Raw genomic sequence first — 27,440 nt, forward strand, 5'->3', positions numbered from 1 at the left:
CTTCTAGTAATACATTTTTCTCAAGAGATGTATGGATTGAGTTACAGTATTTGTTTTACATGGGGAAGGAGAAGGTCAGTGGGGATGCGGAGTTCTTCACCATCGAGCACTGGGCACAATAAAAAGACCTGAAGTAGAGTCAGAGTTTCTGTTTGCCTTAGAGTAGTAATAATTACTTCTACGCTTTCTCTGTGCAGATTGTGCATCCTTGAATGGTATTTATCCAGCATTTCCACCACAACCCACTACATTACCCCTGAAGATCCAAGGCTGACCTTCTGCTCATTATGTAGAAAGGTGCACTGGAGGTTTCTTTGCTTTACATACTCCTGGCTCTTGTTCTATTCCCAGACTGTACTTCCCATGTTCTTAATAAATAATTAAGCAGGTACATACTGTTCGATATACTCCTCTCCCTGGCTAGGCCTTTGACTTACTCTTCTACATAATATATCTAGATCTGATTAAGGGAGATGATCACATAACTTTATCTTTTCAGAGACATTTTCAGCCTGTTTTGCAGTTCACAGTGCTCCACTTGGAACACATGCCCATCTTTACTCTTCTGTGACAGTCCCTAGATCTGCTGAGAAGATACAATTTTCCTACTTTCTTAGAAGAAAGCAGTGTACAGATGACTTAGCCTCCAACTATCATGCCCCACTGAATAAGCAGTGGTATCCAAGGAGTAAATTGCGCTCTGAGAACATAGGGATAACTTGAAAATACAGTATTTAATTGGGTTTGTATTTTTTTCCTTACAGGCTTTTATGTGCATGTAAGAATTGCAACTGTCATGCATTTGAAAAACCCATTCACGTGTTTACAGTATATTCATCATAATCATATATTTCTAACCTAATACACAGTGTAAAAATAAAAATACTTAGAAAATAATTATGCCGTTCAACTTCATGAAATTTGCTCTTTTAAAATGAGCATAAAAATGATTAAATTATATTTCCTAACAACTCTATTCAAAGCCAAAACCACCCTGGCTTAGAACAAGGTATTAACTGGAACAGTCTTCAAACTTTAAATCATTAGCTTATACTTCTCCTTGAACTATGGAAAGCTCGTGGCAAGGTTCTTCATTTATCTGTGCATAGGAATACTTCTTAAAACCAAAAGCTGAGGAAAAGTTGCTAAGCTTTGTTTTTCAGAATATTGGTTTTAATATCGGAATGTCCTGGAATGCTGTAGTTGATTGATGTTATATAGGGCTTGGCCGGTCTGTGTCCAGTGCTGGATCGTGTTGGAGGGATCCTATGTAAGCCATGAAGCTGTTGTTCTGATGGCTCCAGTCGTAGTAGTCTGGAGAGAAACTTAAAAAGAAAACAGAAGAATCAGTGCCTGACAGGGTGGTTCTGTAGATACCTGTGGGAAAAATGCAAATCACATAGAGGAGGTTCTCATGCTGAAGTACAAAAGTAAGACAAACCCCCAAGCAAGGGTTCAGGCTGCTGTTGATTTTTCTGATCCGTTAATTATTTTGCCTCAAGTGTTCTCAACTTATTATTCTCCCAGTTCACTAAAGACCCTCTCCTTGCTGACTCATTGTTCCAGAAGGTGCTTGAAAATCCCAGAAATGATGCTGCTCATCCCTGCCAAGCCCTGGCATTGTGAGGCCTGTCAGTGACAGCCCTAAACCTCCTGTGTCCGTGCCCAAGGGCCTGGGACTGGTTAGCAGCTCTGGTATGCTGGCATTTCTCCCATGAGCAGTGTGAGACAGTGTATGTATGTGGCTGGCTTGGTTCCCACTGGGAGCTGTACATGTTACCAGTGTGGCTGGTTCCCTGATGTCTCTGTGTGGGAGGAGAGGGTGCCTCTAGCTCTAGGCTGGAGACCAGGTTGGCAAACACCACCTCCAGCATCCCCGTGGGTTTAGTTACTAAGTGAAAAACTAATGAATGCAGGGGTAGAATGATTGATAACTATAAATAGTGAGTATTTAACTTTACTGAACCATGGTCTGGGCTCAGAGACAGTGACCAAGCAGTCTTAGCTGAATGAGTGACAAGAACTAGAGCTGGGTAATGTAACCTATGGTTACAATATTAAAGCCAAGTTAGTTGGCATTTTAAGATGAATGATTAAGCTAATCTACTCCTAGCACAGTGTAGATACAGGAACAGCAGGTGCCTGAGCCTCCTTTCAGAACAGGACAGTCCTGCAAGTGCCTTTCCTTCTCTGAATTAGGTGCTATCGTTGGTGTGAACTGCTCCTTTCTGGATGGGAATCCTTACCTAAAGCTCCCAGTTGCACAGAGAAAACTAAATTTTTATGCCAGCTCTGGGTGGTGTGGGATTTCAGCAGTTAGGTGGATTTTCCTAAGCTTTCAGCACATGGGAAAGCAAATGCTCCCTTCATTTCAGGTAACCCTCAAGACATTTAGTCATGTCACAGGGCAGTCTAAGTTGAGAGGCTTCTGACTGCCACCATTACAAGCTACTGCCTTGTGTTGTTGAGCTCTTTCCTGCTCCCCCTGAGCAGGGAGGCAACTGTTTTTCTAGGCTGCCTTGCTCACACACTTGAATGAGTAAATGGCACTTCTTAAAAGCCACTTTTGGAAGAAACAGAGGGTGGTGAAACATGCAACCCAAAGATATGACCTGCATTTTTCAAAGCACAGCATGCTCCTGCCATTCTTAAATTACGTAACCATTTTCATTCTTGTGAATGATCCCAACTCAGTGCTATTTTTCCACTACAACCTCCCCAGTTGCTTCCCCTCACCCTCCCTGGGATTTAAGCAACACTTGCAGCTAGACAATTTACATCAGTGTTTTTGCAGTGTGTCAGAGTTGTTCCTCCTCCAGTTTCTGTTTCGGGAAGCAAGCGGTTCCCTCTTGTATCTCACCTGCCCTGTGCCCCCTGTGGCGCAATGTTCCACGCTAGATCGTCATCGCTGTCGTATCTGCGAGGGTTGTCAAAGAAGTAAGATCTGGGACTGAAGCCATGGCTTGGGACCATTCCTGCATTGGCCTGAGGGAAAGGAAACCTCGGTCAGTACTTGCACCAGATAGATAAACTTCTTGGTGCTTGTCTTCCAAAAGAAGTCACTGCAGACTTTACCTCCTGGTTTCCAAAATAAAGCAGGCAATTTCACATTTGCTGTAGACAATAGAAATAATTTTGCATTCTCTGTTCATCTCTGTCAGCACAGTGATAGTCTACTGCTCTCAACAGCATTTCCTATCCTTATATCTTTTTTAAACACATGACCCATTTCTGAAACCACTCTCCAGCCTGCATTTAATCTGTCTGCTGAATTCCTGTCCATCCTTTAGCACTTTGTGCTTTTAGCCAGCTGACTTGAAGTGAGCAGTAGGGAAGCAGCTGAGAAGCTGAAGGAATTGATTTTAAAAGAGATTTGATTTTACCTCCCACATTGGTCACACTCTCTCCTGCTGCCTTATGTCCCGTGCCTCAGGGATGGATGATTTGAAGCTTGGCACCCTGCTTGGTGAAACCCTGCCTGAAAAGCCCCTTAGGACCTCACTGAACAATTTTAGCATCTACCCTATAGTGCTGTGAGGGTCAAAATCCAAGATCAGGTCCTTTAACAAAACAGGGAAAGGGGTGTACATGTAACTGCTTTATTTACAAAGCATTTTCCTTTTATTTCCCTATGACTCAAAACAGGAGATATACAAAATTTTAAAGGTCAGTTTGATTCTGGAAACAGTGCAGAGGAACATCAAGAACCCAGCTGAGCCTTATCCACTGATCCACAGCTTCCATCCCTAGGAAACAGTGTTCCCTGCACCTGTGGATGAGCCAGGACAACATCATCTCCCTGGCCTTAGGCAGGAGAGCATTAATCTCCTCCTTTATTTTAGATGTTAAATAACTTTGGTGGAGATGAAGTAAAGATAGGTACATCTCTGCCGTGTGCACATTTCCAACACCTGTCTGACTGAAGGTAGGGAAAGACAAAGGGCCACACACTGCAGCACCAAAGCTGACAGACAGCTCTTTCCAGGCTATAAAAGTCCGTGAAAAGGAGCCTCACATTTGAACAACGCTGAATTCGGGATGCCTCTACTCAAACTTTTTGTTCCTGAAGTCGTGAATGAAACCTAAAACCCAAGAACAACTATTTCTCAGGATTTTTTCCTTATTAAAAATAAAGAACATTTTGATTTTTACTAAATCAAAGTTGTTGTTAAGGGTTTTTTTAACTAAAAGGGGTTTGTTTTAATTCTAACACCATGTTTTCTGACTAAGTATTTTCAAGTGCTAACACTTAACTGTTGTTAACAGCCTCCTGAACGCATTAGCCTAAAGTCCTGCAGTCCTTGGTCTCCCTCTTGTGGCATCCTTGCACTGAAGTTTAGTTTCCCCTTGCTACAGTCTCTTAATTTTTTTTTTTATTCTAACGTTGTTTCTGGTTTTCCTCTTAATGCTTGTCATATGCAGAAAAAACATCTATAGATGACCTGACATACGACAGATAATGTCTACCCTAAAAAAGGTACCTACAAAAGAAGTGATATCACTGACTGCCTCTTCTGAACTGTGTATGAAGCTGGAGATTTAAGGCTTTCTGCAAATCACAATGCAAAAATACAATGTTATATGTCTTACTGCAGTGCTCTTTGACTTGTGAGAGTACTGTCAGACTCCATTTGAACTCTCATTTGAGTAGGATTCCAAGTCTTCATAGGATCAGTTTTTTGACAGGAATGATTAGACCACATCCCTTATTTTCATGCTCTTATGATCTCCCCACACTATCCAAACTTGTCCACCAGATCTAGCCTTACTAAACTCATTTTAAATGAAATGTGATCTCTCTGTGGTCACTTTTTAGAAGACCAGCACCGCTGGACTGTACTTAAAAACATTTCTTGTCTTGGCAGTTGTCCTGTCCTAAGCAGAAGTGGGGCTGAGGTATTTTTGGTGGTGGACACTGGAGTCCCTGGGGTTTCTTAGTGCAACATCAGGTATCACTTTCTTGTTTGGCTTGGTTTCATCATTGTCTCTGAAATGTTTATGTGAGAATAAAACCCATCACCTTGCCTAAAAAGTTATTCTATTATTTGCTTCTCTTACTTGTGTGTTTACCATTGACATCTTTTTTTGGGAATATTAGCTTTGGTTTGGCTTGACCTACAGAAACAGAGACACTACCTGAGTCATCCTAGTGCAGGGCTGGTATTCCCCATGTGCCTGTCAACCAGCATGTCCTATGCTAACCTGGAGACGTTGCCTACAGCTATAAAAAGATGCTTGTCCATATATTAACTTAAGGATACTTACAGGGAATTATGCTTACAACTCACACCTTTAATCTCCGCTCTGCTGAAATGGCAAACAAGTCACCAAGTGCTTGTTATGGCCACTGCTCTTTGACTTAGAAACAATGCCATGGCTGAAAGAACTCCATCTGTTATTTCACACATACCATTGAACAGTTAGCACACTATGTGATGACACATCCCAAGTTTGGATAACAAACTCTTTTTCCACTGACTCCAGTAAAGTGCTGTAGAAAGTTTTGAGTTTAGGGAAAGAGGTCCCTACATTTAAGAAGGTTCCTGATTTTTAAGGTAAAATGCCTGAGAAACACCTTGCCTTCCTCCTTGGTAAATCTGATGATTTCTTTCATGAGGAGTTAGCATAAAGAAGTAGGAAGTTTGGGTTGATTTTGTTCTGCCAAGGACACTTTGAAAAAGAAATCAGAATGTTAAGAAGCAAAAGCTCCTTCAGAAGTCGAGCCCTCCAGACTTACCTGCACATTACTTTAACAAATACCCTCACAAATTCCACTTACCAGATCTTTTGTAGGGTTTCGGACACGGAAGAAATACACAACCAAGGAAGTAGGCAAGAGCTCCCAGATGAAAAGGATCACTCCAAATACTATGTAACCTGCATCTCCCAGCTGACATTTCAGATCTGCCTGTTTAAAAGTAAAAGAGAAAAGTGTTTAAAAATAAAGTTGGTAGCTCATTTAAAGGAGGCAACGTGTTTTCTTATGAAGTTTTGTATTTAAGTGGCTGAAATGCTTGACAACACGGCCAGAGATTCCACTCAGTAGAGTCACATTAACCTGGCTAATGATTAAAGGCATACTAGAAAAATCAATATGCTATCTTGAGTACATGACTTCCCTTTCCTTCCACCTTTCTTCCTCCTCATATCTTTCCTTCAGCAAAATCAAACTTTAATACAGGGGTCTTCCCAGTCTAAAAGCCCAGCAAGTGACCAATTATTTGATTAAGTAATCAAATCCAATAATGAGAAACCAGTTTTCCAGTCCTTTTCCAGCTGGGAATAATAGTAAAGGAACAATCAATGTTCAAGGGCATTGCTTTTGAAAATGAAAGGCTCGGCTCTCCTCAAATTGGTGCGCACTGTAAGCTTGAATAACCCTGCTGTTACTGTAGCATTAGCTTTGATCTTCTCTCTAGATTTCCACCATTCCCCATAGCCACAGAGGGCAAATCCTGTCCTTTCATGTGTTTTGTACAGAAGAGAAGAGGGTGTTTCTGACCGGTGACCTGAGGCTATACCAAAGTACAAACACTGGCCTATAATTTTAAAAGTTACTTTTGATTCTGGTACCAAATTGAGTACCTGCTCCTTCGTTCCAGGCCCTTTAGATATAGTTCAAATAATTTACCCCAAAATTCATACAGCTCTAATGTCACAAGTCAGAACAGATATTCAAGACATATAGTAGTGGCCCAAGGCCTAAAGCATTCCACTGAGCTCCCTATGAACAACCTCTGCCTCCACCGGGTAAACGGGACAAGTAGTCTGGCCACGAATTTCCAGCCCCTTTACTCCAGGCTGCAGGAGTCAGCACAAGAATTGTCCCCTGCAAGGGGTCAGCAGGAGCAGCAGCAACACTGCAGGCCTCAACAAGAGGGAAAATGTTTGATTCAGGAGACAAGTCAGAGCCCAGTGCTCTTCTGTCTAAACCTGTGTATTTTAATTACACAGACTGGCAGCTCCTAGCTGCCCTCCTCCACACCTCAGCAGGGCTGATTAGAGATCCCTTGACAGACCCCGCTCAGCTAACTCATAACGAGGTCCCCTGGGCAATCCTATCCTACTGTTTACCTACTTCTTAATTACAGTTTTATCTCCTGCTTAACAGAAAGTTGTTAATGGCTCCAGGTTTGCTTGGCCACCCTGGCAATATGAGGCCCTTGCACGGCTGGGAACGCTGCTTTTGATCTGCAGGTGCTTGCTGAGAGAGTGGGGAGACATCAGGTGTCTGAGATTTTGAGGCCAAAGAAAAGATACTCATGATCCAGACCCAGGCCTGCCATTTTGCCTATCCTTGACATAGCTGGAAAAATACTGGGACCTTGATATGTTTCAAAGCAGAGAAAGGAGCTAGATGCCCAAATTTCATAAAATTCAACAAAGAATACCCCATTATTTCCTTTAGTGCTTTTGTCACCGTTAGTCCTCAGTTTAAATTCTCACTTGCAATTAAAGGTTAGGAAGAATCTTAGCCTTATCCTCAAAGTACAGAAATTATCATGCTAATGACAGAATTAAGGTAAATAGGTCCACAGCCTGGATGACAATGGGAGGTTTGAATGATAATTTCAAAACCGAGCATTTCACTGGAATTAAGTACTATTTCTCTGCTGCTTCAAGCAGAAATAATGGACAAAATACCTGTCTTTTTTAATAAAGGTTTCTTTTTCTTTTGATAATAAGATCAAGGTAAATAAAAAAATGATTTAAAAAAATTATTTGGCTGGTCATTACTTCCTTCCTTTTCAGCACTGAGTTGGAGGTTTTGTTCTCCTTATACCAAAATCACCAGAAATTTGCATTTCTGTAGCAAAATAATCTTAGGGCATTGAATAAAAGAAAAAATAATAGGACCTGAATATATTTATTCCTCTTGTCACAGCACTTAAGAAATCAAACATCACATACAGAATGAGATTTTCTCATTAGCAAATATTTTCATACTTGCCTGATCTGATACATTGTACCAATCATAGTCAAAGGAGTTGACTTTCTTGGTTTGGGAAAACGATAGGATGAACAAGTTGTAACAGGCTCGTGAGGTATAAAGTAGTATAACAGTCACTCCTATACTTGTCACCTGACAGACAGAGGAGCCCTGGAAGAGATTTAAACACAGGTTATTATCCATAAGAGAAGCTGAGAAACAACATTGCTTTCCATGGACTTCGAGGGTTGTCACACTGTGTAATGCATCTGACTTTTTCCTTTCCTTGTTTGGCCAGTATATCCTATACTATGTACATTCCTGTATTTTGTCGGTACAGTGCTTTCCAGGCAGTGGTAGCAGTTCCAGCCCTTAGCAAAATGGGCTGTGACTAATGACCACAATTTAATGAACAAGTGCTATTTTCAGAGCCATGAAAACACATAAGAACCACACTTGCTATCAGGTGGAGTGAGAGAATTCAGCCTTCAGGTCTGCACTAGCTACAGAGCACCCTGTATCAGATGCTGCCTAGCTAACATGATGCAACCTTGCATCTTTTTACAACTGCTTGCTCTGCTCCTCTTTCCTAAGTGCAGAGCAGGTTGTAGCAGTCAGCAGTTAAACACAGCACGGACAGGAACAGAACATCCTGCCTTAGCTAATGTCAACACAGAGGGGACAGACAGAGTGGAAGCACGGCCTGTGGGCAGTGACCATGGCAGGGCAGTCTCAGTGGCAGCTTGGGCACAAGGGCAGGGATGGGACTACAACTGTGAAATCACAACAGTTCCTAAGCCCTAGAGAGAAAACTGGACTGAGCAGGGGAAAGAGCCTAATCCAGTGAGAGGGGTAAGTGAGATGGCTGACCACTGTGTCATGCGGGGAGGGTCACTGCCTGGGGTTGAGAAACCAGCACGGCAGTCTTAGCAGGAAGAAAGGCAGGAATCCAGGAGCCATGGCTACAGGAATCTGTGTGAGTCTAATCACAGAGGCAGGCAGATGTACTGGCTTTGAAAGAAGCTCAAAGTTTTTGCAGTTGGCTCTGGAATAGTGCTTTTCACAGCCAGAGGAGAAAAGATGGGTTAAAGCTCTGTGTGCTTTTAGAGGCAAGTTCCCTTGCAGTCATTTGCTTCACTAGCCCTGCCCTCTCCTTCTCCTGGCAGACACCCACACAAGGAGGACAGGCTCCTCTCATTTCTGTGAGAGAGACAGGCCAAGAGGGAAGTTGCTCCTCCCACCACAGTATTATTTATACCAGTGCTGGAGACTGCAAAGTCTGCTCACACATTCTGCTTCCAGGTTTGCAGCCAAGGAGCAAAGGTCCAAAGTGCTGTAGCACTTCGGTAGATCAGACATAGAAGAACAGGGAAAGTCACAAAGCCACCATGTCCTGAATTCCTGACCTTTGAGAGACTACCAGGGCTCCATTGCTGCTCACCCATGCTGCTAGCTATTGTCCCTGCGGCTCTGTTAACCCAGTTCCTCAGTCTGCACTCCCCAATGAGTGTAAGTTAAGAGTAGCTCAGGGATTAATCAGAAAAGCTTGCATAAAACTAGCTTGCCTGTTTTCCCAACAAAATAGTATTAATTCAGGAAACAGTCAGGCTCAGAAGTATTACAGAATCCCCAGTGCAGCCAGTGTCTCTGAATTCCTGCTTACAACATGCTGGAACCATCAGCTCTCACCAGGCCACAACCTGCAGCCATGACAGGAGTGAGCCAAGAGGCTGCTGCTACACAGGAATTGAAGCCAGATCCTGAAGCCAGACAGCAGTGAAAGCTGTGGCAAGACCAGAAAGCCGGAAATGCCTCAAAGAGGAAATGTTTGCTAGGCACTTCTCTGTTCTCCTTCGACACTAACAAGTCAGTGATGCTGTCATGGAAACGGAGGGTGAGAGAGCAGAGAGAAGCTGCTGACTGGCACATACCATATCCCAGTCAGTGGCATTTACAGACTGGGGATAGCAGAAGCAAAGAGCAGAACGGGGTCAGTATTTCCCTGTAGAGATTTCCCTACATAGTTGTCATGCTTTATTAGTTAATAGTTAAATGTGCTAGGGATTTACCAAACTTCCATCCCACCAAATACAAAAAAGGGGATAAAAGTGTCCTGGTTTTGCTGCCAGTCAAATATACTTAGTGGACTGGGGAAGAAAGAGTGCAGGAGTGAAAAGTAAAACCAAAGGAATCCTTTTTCAGCCCCAGGTCCCTGCAGAAAAGAGGGGGAGCCCCAAGCTGGTATCATGTCCCACAACAGAATGCTTTTGGCCAGCACAGAACTGGCCCAGGTCAGCACCTAAGGGCAGGGCTGTGCACCTCCTTGGTGCTGGCATAGCCTTGGCACAGAGAACCAGAATGGTCCCCTATGCCAGGCGACAGCGATGGATGTGTTTTTCACATGTGGTCAGATGGTGCATGCCAGCAGATGGGAGACGCAAATAAAAGGCCGTCAGTACCAATGCCTATCTTCGTGCACCACAGAGCGTGCCTTATCTCCAACATTATTTCTGTCTTATCACTGTAGAGAATGGATTTTTCTTCTTTAGCAAGTTTTTCGGCATAGCAGTAGCAGATAAAAGCAGGATGTTTTTCAATAAGAGTTCCAGCCATCTGTATCCCTAAAGTACATGCAGTCAAACCCTCCTGGAAATCCCCAGAGGAACTCCCATTCCAGGTCAGCAGAAAGGAGCAAAGCACTCTCTTGATTTTCATTTCCACATTCAAACTTTTATCAGCTGAGTATTCTGTCCTTTCCTCTCTGCAATAATATTAGATTTTGTTTGGGTTTTGTGAAATAGCTTGAAGTAAAGGAGGTTGGGTTTCCCGCAGGAGGAAATGGAACAAAGTAGTCTACCAAAGCCTCCCTTTGGTTAACGCTGCTTTTTTACAGAGATTTATATTTCTGTGACTTGCAGGAGCAGAAAAACTCTTCTTACTAGTAAAAATAATCCATTGCCCGTGCCCTTTGGTCAGCAAATGACAGGTTTGAAAGAAACAAAACAAACTAAGCCGTGTTTTTAAATCTTCTGTTCAGCCCTGAACTTTCAGTTGTTGTGCAGTACGGCCAGATTTGATTAAACAGGAAATGTACTTATTTCATCGGATTAAGTAAATGGAGAGAGGAATTTTATTATCAGATTTTCTAAATAACAGCTGAAGCTTACATTTTTAAAGGTTCGCTGTGGTAATGGCAATTAGCTAAACTAATAATTTAAGATTTAACTGTCTACTGCAAATGCAAGGACCTTTGAAAGCCCTGTTTCATTATTTTTAGATACAAAACATCTTCACTGATTATCTAATAAACCCTGCATGCTCATGTGATCCCACCCAGCTCCTTGACCACCAAATGTGTTCAAAGCTGTAAAACTAACATTTCTTTAAACAGTGTTCTGTAAATAGTAGCAGAAACTTCTTACCCCTTCTCCCCAGTTGACTAAATTATAATGTATTAAGTCTTTTAAAACAGGACATATTCATAGGACAATACACAAATGTATAAAGGGAAATGAATATTTCTCTGGCTTATCTTCAGCATGCTGCTACCCTAAAAAGTTAACTTAATCAACGATTTGACAAGCTGAAGGGTCCCAAAGTATAGACCACTTCTATTTAGCAATACTGAAATAAACTGGTCTTCAGACAGGGACCTGGAGAAAGCAGTATCCACTTGAAAAAGAACTGTGAGATACTCCAGCCAGTAAGTTCTACAAACTCTGCCTCAGAAATATTTGGGATTTCTAGTGCTAGCCAAAAGCTGCCTTGATACCACTTAGTATTTCACTCATATATTGAACAGGATGGCCAGCCAAGTGCAAGCTGGGAAGTTTAAGGCCTCCAGTTCTCAGGGAATCTAAAGGACTGTGTGGTTTTATGTCACATTGTCCTTGTCTCTCAGAAGGTACTTGAAAAGAACTGAAAATGTACCTTACCTTGGACTCCAAGTAAATGTTGGCTAAAGACATCTTGGAGATCTTATACAGGCAGATGGAGAGTGAAACAGCACACAGCACAAACAACGTGTCATTAATTGCCACCCGGACAGAGACAATGACTTTCCTCTCTGAATTCTGTGTCCTCACCAATACTGCACATGTTAAATTCACCAAGAGGAAGAGGAGGCTTATGAAAAGAGAAGCCAGGTAGAGGGGCAACCTGGGAGAGCGAGGAGAAAACAATTTTAGTGTCATTGTTCAGCAAGTGTCAGTCATGAGACAAAAGTTGCACTCTGAGCAATGAAATCTGCATGTGTTGGGCTGCCACAGATGACAGAGTAACCAGCTGCCTGAGCTCAAATCAAAGTGCTCCAGATTGCTGGAGAGATTAACCTAGCTCATTTCAAACCTGTTTTTACAGTTACACAACAAGCTGTAAGTAAAAAAAAAAAAAAACAAAAAAACTAGTATCAAGCAGGAAACCATGGAAGACTGTTTGCAGCAGAAACACAACAGCACGGTTGTTAAAAACTGCTTTAAATACACATGTAATTTCTGAGAGTGTGCACTTCATATACAGCATAAGCTGCCTGGCTACTCGCTGCCAGGAGAAACCTTTCAAAAGGTTGAATTACATGGAAAGGACTGGTTTTGACCATGTATTGGATTTACTACACCACTGCTGCCATGAGAAGAATCACTGACTGCTGATGTTTGCCATCAGATTTCATATTAAATTAGAGAAGTGTCTAACAGCAGGAAAAACCTCTGAGTTACTGGTTCCCCAGCATCTCTCTCTGTCCTCCCTTTTTCTAAATAATTTGGTCACAGTCAGCTTCTTGAAAGAGACATAAATGAATTTAACTCTGTATATTGATTCTGGGTTGGCATTTTGCCATCACTACCAGGAGAAAGGTCCATTTCCACAACCACAAAAGTAGAGCTGGAACAGAAATATGGCAAACATAAGCCCAGGATTTGGACTGATTTTCTCCATCTGTTTTTTTTCCCACCTACCCAGCACTGATACCAGCAATACAAGTATACCACATACTCCAGCAAAACTGCTTTAAATTCCTCTTTACTCCTACACAGGCTGGGGAGCTTTGCACTTAAAAAAAAAAAAAAGAAAGGCATGTTTCCATCTCAGGTATTTGCTGACTTCATTATCATTGCTGACCAAGGCAATTACTGATAAGGTTCATAATCTGCAGTCACTGAACAAGAGGTTTTGGCCACAGCTTTTCATGCCTGCTGGGAACTTGGAATTTGGCTGAGAGCAAATATACAGATTGTCCCTGAGGAATCCAGTTCCGATTGCTTAAAAATACTTTATCCAGTGGGCATCTTTTTCTTTCACACATTCATATTCTTTTCATTCATAATCACTAGTGGTGTTCCACAGGCCCTGTGCTCTTTGACATCTTCATAAATGACTGGGATGTGGGACTGGAGGGGATACTAAGCAAGTTTGCAGATGACACAAAACTTGGAGGGGCTGTTGACTACCTGGAAGGCAGGGAGGTCTTGCAGAAAGACCTCAGCAAATTAGAGGATTGAGCAATCACCAACCACATGAAGCTGAACAAGGGAAAGTGCTGGATTCTGCACCTGGGAAGGGACAACCCTGGATGTATATACAGATCAGGAAAGCAGTGTCACGGAAAGGGATCTAGGAGTCCTGGTCGATGGCAAGTGGAATATGAGTCAGCAGTGCCCTGGCAGCCAGGAGAGCCAACTGTGTCCTGGGGGCACCACGCAAAGCATCCCCAGTCAGCTGAGTGAGGGGATTGTCCCAGTCTGCTCTGCACTGGGGTGGCCTCACCTGGAATATTGTGTGCAGTTTTGGGCACCACAATATAAGAAAGATATTAAGCTGTTAGAGAGTGTCCAAAGGAGGGCAACAAAGATGGTGAAGGGCCTTGAGGGGAAGCTGTATGAGGAGTGGCTGAGGTCTCTTGGTCTGTTCAACCAAAAAGAAGAGGAGACTGAGGGGACACCTCATTGTAGTCTACAACTTCCTTGTGAGGGGAAGCAAAGAGGCAGGCACTGATCTCTTCTCTGGCATGCCGTTGTGCCAGGAGAGGTTTAGGTTGGATATGGGCACTGGAAAAGGCTCCCCAAAGAAGTGGTTACAGCATCAGGCCTGACAGATTTCAAGAAGCGTTTGGATGATACTCTCAGGAACACTGTGTGACTCTGGGGGCTGGGCCTGTGCAGGTCTAAGGGTTGTACTTGATGATCCTTGTGGATCCCTTCCAACTCAGCATATTCTTGACTCTGTGATTCTTTTGGTTTAGCATCAGTGCAGCTACAAAACTGAAGCGTAACTGGCTTCTCTTCAGAGTGCAAGAAAGGAGGGTGTATATCTTTGAGACCTTTTAAATGTCTAACAGGGGAACTGAAAGCCCAAAAGCTGCTGCTTGTGAATCAGTGCCCTTCTTTACAGTTATATCTGGCAGTGAGCAAGGATGACGATTTTTCCTTGCCAGGCATGGAAACTCCCTCTCGGGGGAAGTTTGTGCTCATTCTTAACTTTCCAGGGCAGGGTTCTGTTTTTAGGATAAGCAGCTGGAGAATGTAGTTTTTAAAACCTCATAGTCTAATGCTGGAAGCACTGTAGTCCTGAAACTCCTCTCTTATGTGGCTTCCTCCAGAGAATGTAGTTCCCAGTTGTAATGGTGGCACATTTACAGCTTTTATTTAGTATCTCAAAAGTCTTTAAATAGTGGTCATGTGTCTCCCTTTCCTTCCCCTTCCAAAGGTTATTTAACAGTCTCATCTCTACTCCCCTGGTGGGGATTTGGGCTTACAAGGAAAGGTACGCTCTTACATGCTGTTTTGCTTGTGGGACTTGAGTAAGTACACACTCTCTTTTTGCTCAAAGTAGTCAGAAGGACCTCTTGCTGCAGAACAGCCTGCAAGCCTGCTTGCAGCATCAAGCTGTTTTGCAGCTATCAGGAGCTTAGAGGTTTCCAGGCCAGGCTCCCCCTTGACAGAGTTTAGTAAAAAAATAAAGCACTGTCATGCTCTCGTGTCCACACACTCCTGTACGTGCCAGGGTGAGCTGTCATGGCCAGTCACTTGAGCAGCTCTTCACATAATGATCTTCCAGCCCCCTTATTAACATGATGTGTCTGGGGAATTGGCTGCCTGATTTGACAATAGAAGCATTGTTGCTGAACTTATGAATAAGCACTGATGGAGATGCAGGGTGTCTCTCTCAGGGCAGTTGTAGGGTCTCAGCAGCTGAAGATTACAGGCAGAAAGTAACTTTACAGCTCAACTACAAGGGCACGTACAAGGCATGAAGAAGCATGTGGAGTTTTTTTAGAAAACAAAACAGCGGGACAGGAGAGGTGCTTCCAGATTGCACCAGTGCAAATGCAAGCAAAAGTTCAAAAGCCTGTTGTGCCTAATCCCCACTTTGGGACTAGTCCCTTTAAAGGAGCTGTGTGTAATCTGGTTTGGCTGGGGAAGGCATGTGCCTGAGCGTTCTGTTCTTTCTGTGTCAGGTTGGAGGCATCCATAAGTTTTTCTTTGAGCTTAAAATCAAAACTCAGATAAATGCAGCGAGATTTCCCTTGATTAACAGGAAAATCTGTTTGAAATTACTGCATTTTGTATTTGGTTTCTCCTAAAACCACGCAGTGTCTGAGGCTTGCACATGCACATATAGCACAGCAAACCTGATCCAAACCCAGTGACAGTAAGAAATATCCAAGCCCAGGAAGACATGCAGAGGTACTGTTTAAATATCAGGTTGAGTTGCACCCTGACTTTACCTTGAGATCTTTTACTAATATCATGAAGACTGTGATGAGTAAAGTTTGCTTAAGATTCTGGATCCCTGAAAGGATTTTATCAAATTTTTTTTTTTTTTTTTTTTTTTTTTTTGATAGCTAAAGTATTTCTGATTTCCGAGACCTGTGTCAATACATAGATCTTGCATTGTCCCATTTGTGTTGCCATTATCTATTGCAAAAATGCCAATACCAGGCAATAAAGTCCGACACTTATTAAAGAAAATGGGAGGGGGTAGGGGAAATCAAAGAGTGAACATTCAGTAACGAAAAAAATCAGATTCAGTAAGTGCAGACTACAGACCTGTCTGTAGGCCTCAGATCTTTCTATGATCCATCACCCATTTCTACCTCAGGATTTGAGCAACCTGATCTAATGAAAGATTTCCCTGTCCAAGGGGCAGGTGTTGGACTAGATGACCTTTAAAGGTCCCTTCCAACCCAAACCACTCTGTGAGTCTGTCATCTTTCACTAGCCTATTACAATTAAGATTCAGGACCTCAGCTGTGGGTGTGCACGTCTTACACCCCTTCAATTGCCCAGTATAAGACAGGAAGCCAGGTCAGCTTTATTTATGTGGCTCTTTTAGACATTCATGCTAAGAGATCTAGATATTAAAATAAAATACAACTGAAAACCTTTACCAACAGAGCTGAATAAGAAAGAAAAAACTATACCATATCCAAGAGTGATCTGTATGAGAAATGCAGTAGGCAAGAGTCAGGGTGGACACGCAGCTATTGTGGGGAGCGTGTATGAGTAATTCCAGTCACAATACATAATAAATATTTAGGAATGGAAACACTCCAAGAGCTACATGCAGGTGCTAATGTCACTTCACAGGCATTGACTAAATATCACAAGCTCCCTTTGCCTCAAGAAAGACATTTTCAAGCAGCTTTTAGAAATAAAGCCTTGACACAAATACTGGTAACAGATGAGGTTCAAAGCTTCAAGCTCTCACCCCATCCAGAAACATGTCTGCACAGTCTTGTATCACCCTGACCTGCAGACCAGGCTTTCTGCAAAGTGATCCTCTGTTTCTCTTGCCTGTGTGCACCATCAGGGTCAGGCACACTTGCACTGGGGGCTGGCTGGAGACATGCCTGGAGTGTGCTGTGCTTGTCTTCCAGCCCATACTCCTGAATTTCCTGCCCACAGAAACCAGAGTGCAAAGGGGGTTTCAAAGCTGCGGTTCAGCCTGAAGTACACACTCCTGAGGCAGCCGTCACATCCTGCATGTCCCATGCCCTCACCAGATCAAGCACAGCCCACTCCATGCCTGTTCTCGCTTGTACTGCCATTATACCAGACATGGTTCCTGAAGTATTTGCTCCAGACAATTGCCCCTCGAGCTGTATCAAAACCAATCGGAAGACAAACTTTCTAGGGCAAGGACAATGTTAATATTTGCCCTGTTGATACAGTACTTATGTCCTCCTAACAGTCAGCAAGTAACAAGTCAGATTTCTATTTCAAATTATTCTGTTTTCCTATCCTGAATGCATATTGTAAATTCTTTCTTTAGAATGGAGACAACCTCTCTCTGTCCCCTCTGTCTAAACAACATTGCCCAACTGAGGTTTTTAAGCATTTCCACAAATAAACATTAATTTATTGAGCTCTTCCTTAGCTTTCTGGACATTTGGTGTACTTTCAAGTACTTCCTGGGAGTTCCTCCTGCTCAACAAGATGTCAAACAAATCTCCCCATCTAAATGCAAAGCTATCATAACCTCAGCTATATGGAGTCAGGGGAGGTTATGTGTGAGCTTCCAAACACACCATCAATTTGAATCCATTCTCTCCAGCTCTTTCCCTTCACAATCCTTCTTTCATCTTCCCAAAACTTCTGTCTCTTATTACCACTGACCTCACCACATGTTAAAACATACTCACAAAACATACTCATTCCTGTCAAAAAAACCCACATCATTTTGCTTCTTTTACCAAAGCCCTGGATCTGAATTTACCTAGCAATATAAATGTTAAGAACCTGTAAACAAATTGACAGGGTGGGAGCTTTCTGCTTGTATTTGAAATATTTGCCTTTGAAATATGTGACTATCTAAAATGGTCCTTGTGTTGGGAAAGGACAGTCTTCCAAATGTCATAGGAAGAAGCTGACCCCAGAACCGTCATTGTAAAACATTGGTATATAAATATGAATAGCTGAGATATGAGTGCCACAAATTAGAAAAGTTGTATCATTTCTCAAAGTGCTTGGCTACTCTTCTGTGCCACATTAAATGCTTGCATAGTTCTTACCTGTATTTCAGTAGCTCTGGGGAATATTTTGACTTTGCTTTGAAAATCACCTGTAAAACAAAAAATATTGCATCAAACATATCTTATATGTCAGTAGAGAAAGACATTGTGATCCACAGAAATCGTGTCTCACAGGTCACAAAAAATGTAATGACAGGTTTCATTACACAACAGATTTGCACGGATCGCTTGCCCATGGCAGGCAAACTCTAAGTAAAGTATTAAAACCACTCAGCAAGTGTTCATGATGTACTTGTGTACAAATTATCTGCACTATTATTTTCACTTATTCTGGCTTAGGAATAAGATCCTTTATACCAGTATTCACAAGAGCATCAATGCCAATAAAATCATAGAGGCAAATTATTATAGGCTCTTACATGACCTAACAGTCCATGTCTCTCACACAGACCAACTCATACCAGGTCCAATGCTCTGTTCCCATGTAGAGCCCATCATAGTACCCTGGCCCGAAGTTTGTATCCATCTCAGTTACCAAAAAGATGCCATCAAGAACCAAACTCATTATTTCACTTCAAGGTTCTATTTGGCTTCTGTTGACTGCCTCTTCACCATGCAACAATATAGTGCTTTTATAGAGATAGCCCGGGCCCAGCAATCAGCTTGATGCAACAGGAAAGACAAAATACTGACACATTTTCTGTAGCTAGGTAATATCAGTCACAGGTGTTTAACCACCATCAGAAATTAGACAAAAATATATTACCATATTTTATATCTAGATTATTAAAAAATTAGAGGAAAGCATCACCACTTTTTTTTACAAGCTAACATGGTTTCCAAACAAACTCAGCTCACAAATGTTCATTTAAACCAATAACAAAGCACACTGGTTGCTAGTATTACAAAACCTCCATGCTGTGTGACTTATTCTGTGTTGTTTCCTAATCATTTTCTCCTCAAGTTATCCTGCCTTATTCATTTAACTTGGTTTTGCATGCCCTTTAGTAACTTTCGCATAATATTTGCTATGATTATCATGCTTTCCCAAGGAAACAGGATTTACATGATCACAATGTACGTGTAGGCGTGTGTCTGCCTGTCAATCTGTTTATCGGTCCTTTACTAGTCTTAAAATACTCTTGTCAGAGAATTGATAGGAAAATACTTGAAGTATCAAAGGCATGATCCTTTATCACCCTCCTAAAAAATTAGTCACTCTACAGAAAGAAGAGACTAAAAATGCATCTGATTTGTGATCTCAGTGAGGAGAGCCCTGCATAATGATTCCACACACCACCCAATATGAGTCTGCATAGCAAAATATTGTAAGAAATGCTCCAGTTATGGAAACAAAGTCAATCATGAGACATAGATCTGGAGAAAATCAGGCTCCACTTGTTCCAGTGCTCCTGGAACAACTTGTCATTTAACTTCTATTCACCATAAACAGCTGCCTTGACATGGAAATTTCTTTTGTGACGCATCAGCCTGCTTAGCACTAGCTGAAGCAGCAGAGAACACTGAGCTTTTCAGCAGGCTGAGAATAAAATTGAAAACTTGGGGAAAAAAAATATCTCTAAAAATATTCTTCAACCTTTGATACTGTTTTCAAATAGATCTGGCAGTATCCCTTACCGAAGATTTCTGTGATTCTTTCTCCAAATTCCTGGGTCATGAAATCTCATAGGAGTTCAGGAAGTTTTATGTTGGTTTATGTTGTTTTACCTCTCCTGCTATTGAAAGGAGAGGTACAAGAGCCTTGTGAATGTTCTGCATTTTTGCTGTGCATAAAGAGTAGCTATCACTTTTAGAGAAGATGTGGTTCAAAACACTTTCCACATAGTTTTGTACAAGACTTACTGCCTACCCTGCCTATTCTGGAAGAAACTGTGAGAAAGCAGGAGGGAACAGATCCCTGACCTCAATGAAACTAAACAAGTAAAACTTGTCTCTAGGGCCATTCCACAATCCTCACCTGTTGTGAGTAGCACTTACTCACATATATTGTACCGTTAATTTTGACAGCTTTCAGGAGTTGCACTGAACAGAAGAGTTCAGAGCCTCTGCAAAAAACTGCAAGGGTCAAGAAATTTCCAGTAGGTAATGCGTTGTTCTGAGTTCAAAAAACACAGAAAATTTCAAGTTTCTAAATACCATCTCCTGGGTTTCCCCAGAAATGATCCACTCATCCCTGTAACGTCACAGAGCAGTCCTGTCACATAAACCTATCCAAGACTGCACTACCCAGCAAAATCTCCATGGATAACTTAGCTAAAACCAAACATGATGCCCCTGCTGCAGATCTATCAGGATCTCCAGATTCAAGATCACCGAAACAGCTGTTACTGTGATTTTACATTTGGTGGACATGTCAGCCATAAATATTCAGAATTTTATCAGAGCAAAATGACCATTAAGAAAGAAAATAAGCACTGTACAGCAAATGTTGTACAGAATCAAAGCTACAGTATGGACAATTCTGACCAATTCACTGCTAGGCAGAAACACAGGCAACCAAGTTCTGCCACCTTTGATTAAACACTGATATGGCCTTAGTTCATGAGTAGCCTTGCTGGAAGCAGTGTGATTGTCAGAGATTAAAGGGCTGCTCAGTGGGAGTAGGGATGTCAGAAGCTGATCTCAATATACCTTACGTGCGTGGGTGCAGCTTTTTCTTTTAACAGGCATTTAGCTCAAGAGACTGGTTGCTCAATGGCCCCTCCCCACAGCAGTGTTGAGAAAGCTTCTAGTCAATATCTGAGTCATATAAGCAAGTCTTCCAGCAAACCAGAGCAAACCAGACTATTCCTAAGAATAGATTAAACAGCAAGCAGAAGGCAGGCTCTTTTAAAGCAATCTTTCAGAGAGCCCAAAGATGAGCAGCAACACGGAAAACTCAGTAAAAATACTTGCTAATTTGCTAATGTCTAAAGGGTTACTTTTTCTTCTTAAAAGTCTTTCCCCTTTGCTTGTTCTTTGAAGGAGAAATATCCTGTTTTGACTCCTTGTTTTTGCCAAAGGATTGGAAACCTCAAATGAGATTCTCACACTCCCTCCTCCACTCCCCTGAGGTATATGTCTGGCATAGAAAACTGCAGCAGTTCAAAAGGACTCCAGAAAGCTCTTCATACAGCCTGAAAAAATTCCCATTGCAGGAACTGATGTAAACAGCTGACCTCAAAGGCATTTTACCAGGTCCCAGCAGTGGGGGTGGCATGGGAGCCCATCAGCAGCTCAGTTGCAGAGAGCTCTGCAGAGCTGCTGGGCAGAAGAGTAAGCAGACAGGGCCAGGCTGTTTCAGCTAATGGGGGTTCCATATGGTTATGAACATCAATCAGGAGCCGCTTTGGCTGTACAAGTACCAATGAAACTGGTGTCAAAGCCAAGCCAGATATTCCCAAAAGAAAAAGAAAATCTCCCCGAAGAAATTTTAGGTCCATGCTCTGATTTAGCAGGAGTGATGCTGGCACAAACCTCTACTGTACCTCCAGTGCTAGCTGATCAAGTCACACTCACAGGAACCACAGCTCAGCTTACCAAAAGGCCTCAGGTATGTGACAAGTGCTTGCATATGCCTCAAGCTGGCCCTCTGCACAGGAATGAGGTTCAACTTTATTTAACACTTCTCCTTTCAAAAACCTTATAAGAAGCATAGCATATACTTTTCCTTCCCAGTTCCTTTCAACATGGTTCCACTCTTCCTCTTTCATGTGCCATGCAAACTTCTCTTTGAGCCTTGAAAATCTGCTACAACCTCATGCAGGCCCAGAGCCCTTCATCAACAATACATATACCTTTCTTCTGCTGTGTATCTTCCAGGACAAGGCCCACCTTCCCCTTTCTCTCTTTCTCCCACGTTCATTCTTTCATTTGGCTCAGAGTTCCCAAAATAGGCAAGTTTTCTCTCTGCTCTCTAAACTCTACACAGTTTGTAAGGCTTACAGAGTTGGGCATCGTGACTCACTACCACATTCAGTCTTCTGTAAATTGGTAAAAATAGTCCTAAAAGGACAGGGATGATTGTGGGGCTGACAGCCACAGTAAATTTTCATGTGTAGCTTTCCTATCAAATTATTTTCCAAGTCAAATGATCTCATTCTTCATGTCAGATGCTGACAGCCAGCCAGTCTGCAGTTGCTATTTGTCTTCTGTAGATACAATAGTAAGGACAACATTTTAAAGCAAATATGTTTGCCCATGCTTTACCATATGTAGTTAGACTCCTCTGTAGTTCTATGTACATCTAAAGCATGTTTAAATTAATAATAAGCTTTATAATATATGGTTTGTTTATTTCTACTAAAAACCCTCAAAATATTTCTCCTAAATAAAAAGCCCTCTCTGTCCTCTCACTGGTGAGAACTTTTGAAATGCTATCCTCAATAATTAGAGTATGAAAAATTCCCTTAATTTTCCCCCCTGAGCTAACACGTACCCCAGTTCCACCAAGATACACGTAAACTCTCCGAAAGCCTTGTGTTATTTCTACCCCACCTTGCCAGGCAGTTCTGGCATGGCCGGCTCCTCTCTGCACTGTCTTATTCTGTACAATTTCTCTTGATTTGAAAGTCCCTGATTTTATCAGCTCTGCCTGGAAGGCAGGGTAAGCTTCTCAATGTGGATGCCAGAGAAAAGGGAAGATAGTTAGGGAGGAGGAAGGAGAGGTAAAATCTGCCTACCAGCCCTTCTCCACCCATACAGTCTCTCACCTCTTTAGCTCAGCTCTACTTTCTCTAGGTCCTGGAGAATTTCCCAACCTAATGATGAAACCTACAGTTCACCAAATTGTTTGCTGTGCCTGGTCTGGGATTTTCAGTGTCCTCTATAGCTCACGGTCTTTGGCCCTGACCTTGTTCTTTGAGTCTGTAACCCTTCATCCTAGCCTCCCTCCTGCTTCATTTGTATTCTGTTCCCCAGGGAAATGCAAAGTCTGAGCAAACAGGACAAAGTGAAGCAAGTCCTTCTCTGCCCACCCCTCACATGCACCAAAAAAGGCAACTAATGTTGTTTCCCAGAGCCTCTTTACTCTTTTGCCCACAGCACTAACTGAAAAGTCTGAGGACTCAACTCAGTCTCCCCTTGGCAGGGGCAGGGAAGATAAATGAAAGAGTGCCCAAGTTGTAGGATCTTCGCTGTCTTTTCCACTTTAAAATGGAAAATATGTTATCAAGCAGCAAAATAGACACATGGAAGCTGCGCATGTAAGGCAAACATATCTATGGGATTTTTGGTGTCTCTAGGTGGAAATTCACACTTCAGCTCCTTATCTGATGGATCAGGATCATGGAGTTGCTGTGGCTTGATACAGTGCAGTTACTTGCTCTTGTCATGCTATTGTTTTACAGAGATGCCACTGAATCTCATCTTCAATTAAGATTAATGATTTTCAAGTAGACAGAGGGTCTACCTTCTTGAGAGGATAGGTCACATTATTATTTTTTCTTTAGAAGAGAATGAATACAGACAGAGGATTAATAGATTCTAATATATTTAGTTATTTCATTAGAAATCACATTCATTTTCTCCAGTATGGGATTTCTGAGAGGAACTAATATTATATAAGCCTTATCTGCAGCACCTTTTCTATTCTGCCCTAAGTAGGGCAGAATGAAAACTGTAGCAAAGGACCCTGAACTGGGCTCTTAATCCAAAGATCCCTTGTTCCGGGTCAAAACTATTTTGATTCTAACTTCCCTTTTGCTTATAGGTCCCCTGCTTTAGCAACCTGCCTCAACACATTGCAGCTTCTTCTGCTGCGGCTGCTGATGCTCAAGTCTGGGAACAAAACTCCACTGTGCTGACATCATCAGGGCTTATTTGTCTTGCTACACATAAAACACAGTTAAAATTTCCCTATTGCTTTGGGATACATATTAAAAAAAGAGAATAGCTGTGGCTAACTCTCTGTCAAGTTCAAAGGTGCTTATTATTTTGAAAAATACCCTCAGGCCCTTGCCAAATGAGTTTTTTTGTTTGGCCAGGAGGATTTGCAGTATTTTTTTAATAACGTTTTTCCTTTTCACATCTATGTTTGAAAGTTTCCCTATCAGTGCTACATATAGAAATGGTGGGTGCTGTAGAGCAGATAATAAATACCTGCAAATTCCAGAGACTCATGGGGTCTCTTCCAGTCCTCTATCCCTATACTATACACAGATCACTTCTTTCCCTCTGGCTAAGCACCAGTGAAATAGCAAGGTTTTCATGCAAAGAGACCCTTCTTGCCCACCTTCTAGAGAATAAAAGGACAAAAGTTGTTTCTGAACAGGTCTGTGAAGTTATAAGCCATTACTGAAAACAAAATTTTCTCTCCCCACCCCTTTCACACTAGTTCTTGCTTGCCTACTGTGGAAAGCTAGATGTACATTAAATACAAGATGCTGAATTTCAAGCCAAACCACCTTTTAATGGTTAGAAGTAAAGAATTAATAGCAGTGAATTAAAAATATGTGCACTTATTCTGTGTCATATTATATTTATACAATGGCTGTGTTTGTACTTCTTAAAGCTTTTTTTCATCTGGGGAGATATTTGAGAGGAGATTTCACTGACAGCAACCAGCTCTGGAGCAAACAACAATACTAATCTTATGCCTGTCTAAAGTGGCCTATGGTATTTAAAGATTATGATGCACACCACAGACTCTGAAAGTGCCTTGCAAATATTGTTTCAAAAGACTTGCAACAGCCCTCAAGATAGGTAACTATTACACTCTTTTGCAGAGGGGCCCAGAGGAAGATCATGAAAACTCAGGCTGACAAAGCAGGAATTGTCTCAAAGGCAGAACATTTGCCTTAGCATTTTTTCTGTTTCCAACAGAAAAAAAAACCTTGCGCTTCCTGAATACTATCAGACAGCAATGCTAAAAATAAGTTGAAAGGACATACGTGTGCATTCTGTGTGCTCTCTTTTTAGGTCTTCCTTAGACAAAATGAATGTTACCCACGACACTAAGCCTCCTGAATGCTGACACTCTAATGCAGAGACTGCTGTGCCCCCTCTGTGCTCGCAGCCTCAGCTTCTCTTGGCCCAGAGCCAGGATGCTGCATTCTGCCTGCCAACTTCCACGGCAGCCCTACCTGTGTGTCTGAGGGAAGGATCTGACTTAAGGCTACGACTTAGTCCCGGCACTATGATGGGGACGGACTGTGTGATGATGGACGTTTGGCCCTGGGAAACTGTGCAGTTATCAAATAACCCTCACAATGGCTGTGGGATAAAGCAAAGGTCACCACATGCCTGAGCTGGATTTGAGTAGTGTGTAGATGAAAGGTTCCTGTAATCCCTTAATATATCTCAAGTCCCAGGGAGTGGAGCAGGGTGAGTTAGCAGGTGTTTCAGACACTGAATCCAGAGCAGTAAACCTAAGCACAAAACTGTGCATGTGGTTCTAAGTATTTAATACCCTCTGCAACTCAAGTGATCTTCTTACAGCTGTCATGCTTACATTGCTGCTTTTTCAGCTCTGGGATGGCAGGTCTTACAAGCAGCTCATCTCTCCAGACAGGCTATTCAGAACTGATAGGCCTGTCATCACTACAGAGCACTGTTAAACACCATGGGGACTAAAGAAACACCCAGACCCCAGTACCAATCTGGTTCCAAGTGGGGCACACAGTAACTCCCAGAGCATCCTGAGCACTGCCTGTTGTGCTCCAGGGCTGGCTAATGCTCTCCTGACCAACTGCTCCTGCACTGAGAAAGTGGACTTTGACGAGGGTCATCTGGGTGCGGGCTTGGCATCCTGCTCCAGGCACTACAGTGGGATTAAGGAGATAGAGAACCCAGTCTCTGCCCTCCTGCAACCTTCCTGTGCAACCTTAGGCAAGCCCAGCAGTCTTTCTTTGCCTCAGCATGCCAATATCCCACCCTGCAGCCCAGTGCAAGATACCCAAGCTCACCATAAATATTTCCAAGCAATTCTAACTGCAGCAACCTGGAGCACTGTGCAGCCTAACTCATCTGGCTCCTTAGCTGTCAGTGGCACAGATAAACTCTACCAGGAGCTATTTCTGAAATTATGATACTATTTCCTGTACAGTTAATTTACCTTTACATCAGAGAGTCCTTGAAATAGAGGGTGTATCTCTGTACAGCACACAGCACTTATTGGCGTCCAGAGTCAAATCTGTTTGTAATACTGATAAGTATAGAAATTTGGGTCCGCAGTAGGACTTGATCAACAGTTTTAACTGTGACACACATAGAAATCTCACTCAGAAACCTGCTAGCTAACTTAAGAAAAACTAGGATGTGGAGGGGGTTGCTGGCAAAATTAGAAATAACAATTCTGACTGCACACAGAGATCAAGTCTGGTAAGCCAGGAGGTTTATAAAGTCTAATAACAACAACAAAAATAAAGCATAATAATAGAATGGCATTTTGAGTGCCAAGCTTTCAAGCTCTCCTATACGTTTTTTCCCCAACCTTAAAATTAAATGACATCCATTTTATAGACAGTAGGTATATTAATTGCCATTCCTACAATGATCACTTTAGGCTCCAGTTTCATTGTAACACTGGTCACTTGCATATAGACCAAAAGTTAAAATAAACAACTAAATAACCAAAATTTGCTTTTTGCACTGCCAAGGTACATTTGTAAATTACATTATTCTCACGATTCTTACAAAATACTGCTTTACCATTCTGTCAGATTTAATCAATCAAATATCTGTTGCTTACCTGTGTGAAGTAAAGATTCATCAGGGTCAGGGTGAAAAACTGGAGGCAGACTGGGAAGCAATAGAGAAGCCAGAAGATGAAGGGGCTGAGAGAATTTGCTGTAACAAAGTCTTTGAAGTAAAATGAAAAGAGCACTGTCCTAAGAGAGGCCCAAAACAAGCACAGAAACAGAAAGACAGTTTGGTAACTGAACCTCTTGTGCCTGTAGTGAAGGACCAGCCAGAGCTGAACGTAGATGAACACAAAAAGCAGTGAATAAAAAACAGTATATACAATGGTCAGGCCCAACTTCACATACGGAGGGACAGCTGGCGTCAGGGTCGGCGGAAGGGTGTCATTTTTCAGTGGGTCCCACTCTGGGGCCTCCATTTGATATCAGGAATCGTCAGAATTATTTATTAAGTTTGGCTGCCGCTGTTGCCTCCTCCTCCTTCTCCTTTCATCTTCCTACAGCATAGGAATCAAGAAAATGAAAGAAAACAAGCTGCACTTCCTCTTTGGCAGCTCACTGTGGGCTGGTAGCACATGATCACAATTCAGAATGATTCATTAGGACTGCCTTTGTCAGCAATTGGCAGGGAACAGCTCAGAAAGCTGCTCTTTGCTGATGTCTCTGCACAAATCTTTACCATCCTTAAGAAACAAAGAAATTCGCCAGCCTCTGGACAGCTTACTGCTGATTTTCTTCCTAAGGAAAATTATCTGGATTTTAAATCAGTTAAGTAATGTTCTATTTTCTACAAGAAGCAAGTACCTGACATTTTCCCAGTGGTAGCCACATCATATCTTTGTAGGATTTTTTTGGTTTTGTTTTGTTTTGTTTCCTGTTTAACAAGTACTTCATTTTGCTG

General features: G+C 42.2%; 1 protein-coding gene across 2 annotated transcripts; it reads right to left on the minus strand.

Annotated features, from left to right (window-relative positions):
• Window positions 1–715: 715 nt before the first annotated feature.
• On the minus strand, window positions 716–27,096 carry GPR137B (G protein-coupled receptor 137B). 2 transcript variants are annotated; one of them, XM_050316255.1, is made up of 7 exons: window positions 26,590–27,096; window positions 17,940–17,989; window positions 11,866–12,088; window positions 7,948–8,101; window positions 5,780–5,904; window positions 2,861–2,985; window positions 716–1,314 (listed from the first exon to the last, which is right to left on the minus strand). In XM_050316255.1, exons 1-7 carry the CDS (start codon window positions 26,956–26,958, stop codon window positions 1,146–1,148), a joined length of 1,215 nt encoding a protein of 404 aa, XP_050172212.1. In that variant the 5' UTR covers window positions 26,959–27,096; the 3' UTR covers window positions 716–1,145. The 2 variants fall into 2 exon arrangements, with proteins under 2 accessions (XP_050172212.1, XP_050172211.1); XM_050316254.1 differs by having other exon boundaries at window positions 716–1,325.
• Between the last annotated feature and the right edge of the window lie 344 nt (window positions 27,097–27,440).

Source organism: Myiozetetes cayanensis, unplaced genomic scaffold (assembly GCF_022539395.1).
Source record: "Myiozetetes cayanensis isolate MyiCay16 unplaced genomic scaffold, myiCay2020 scf2-11, whole genome shotgun sequence".
Taxonomy (NCBI): domain Eukaryota; kingdom Metazoa; phylum Chordata; class Aves; order Passeriformes; family Tyrannidae; genus Myiozetetes; species Myiozetetes cayanensis.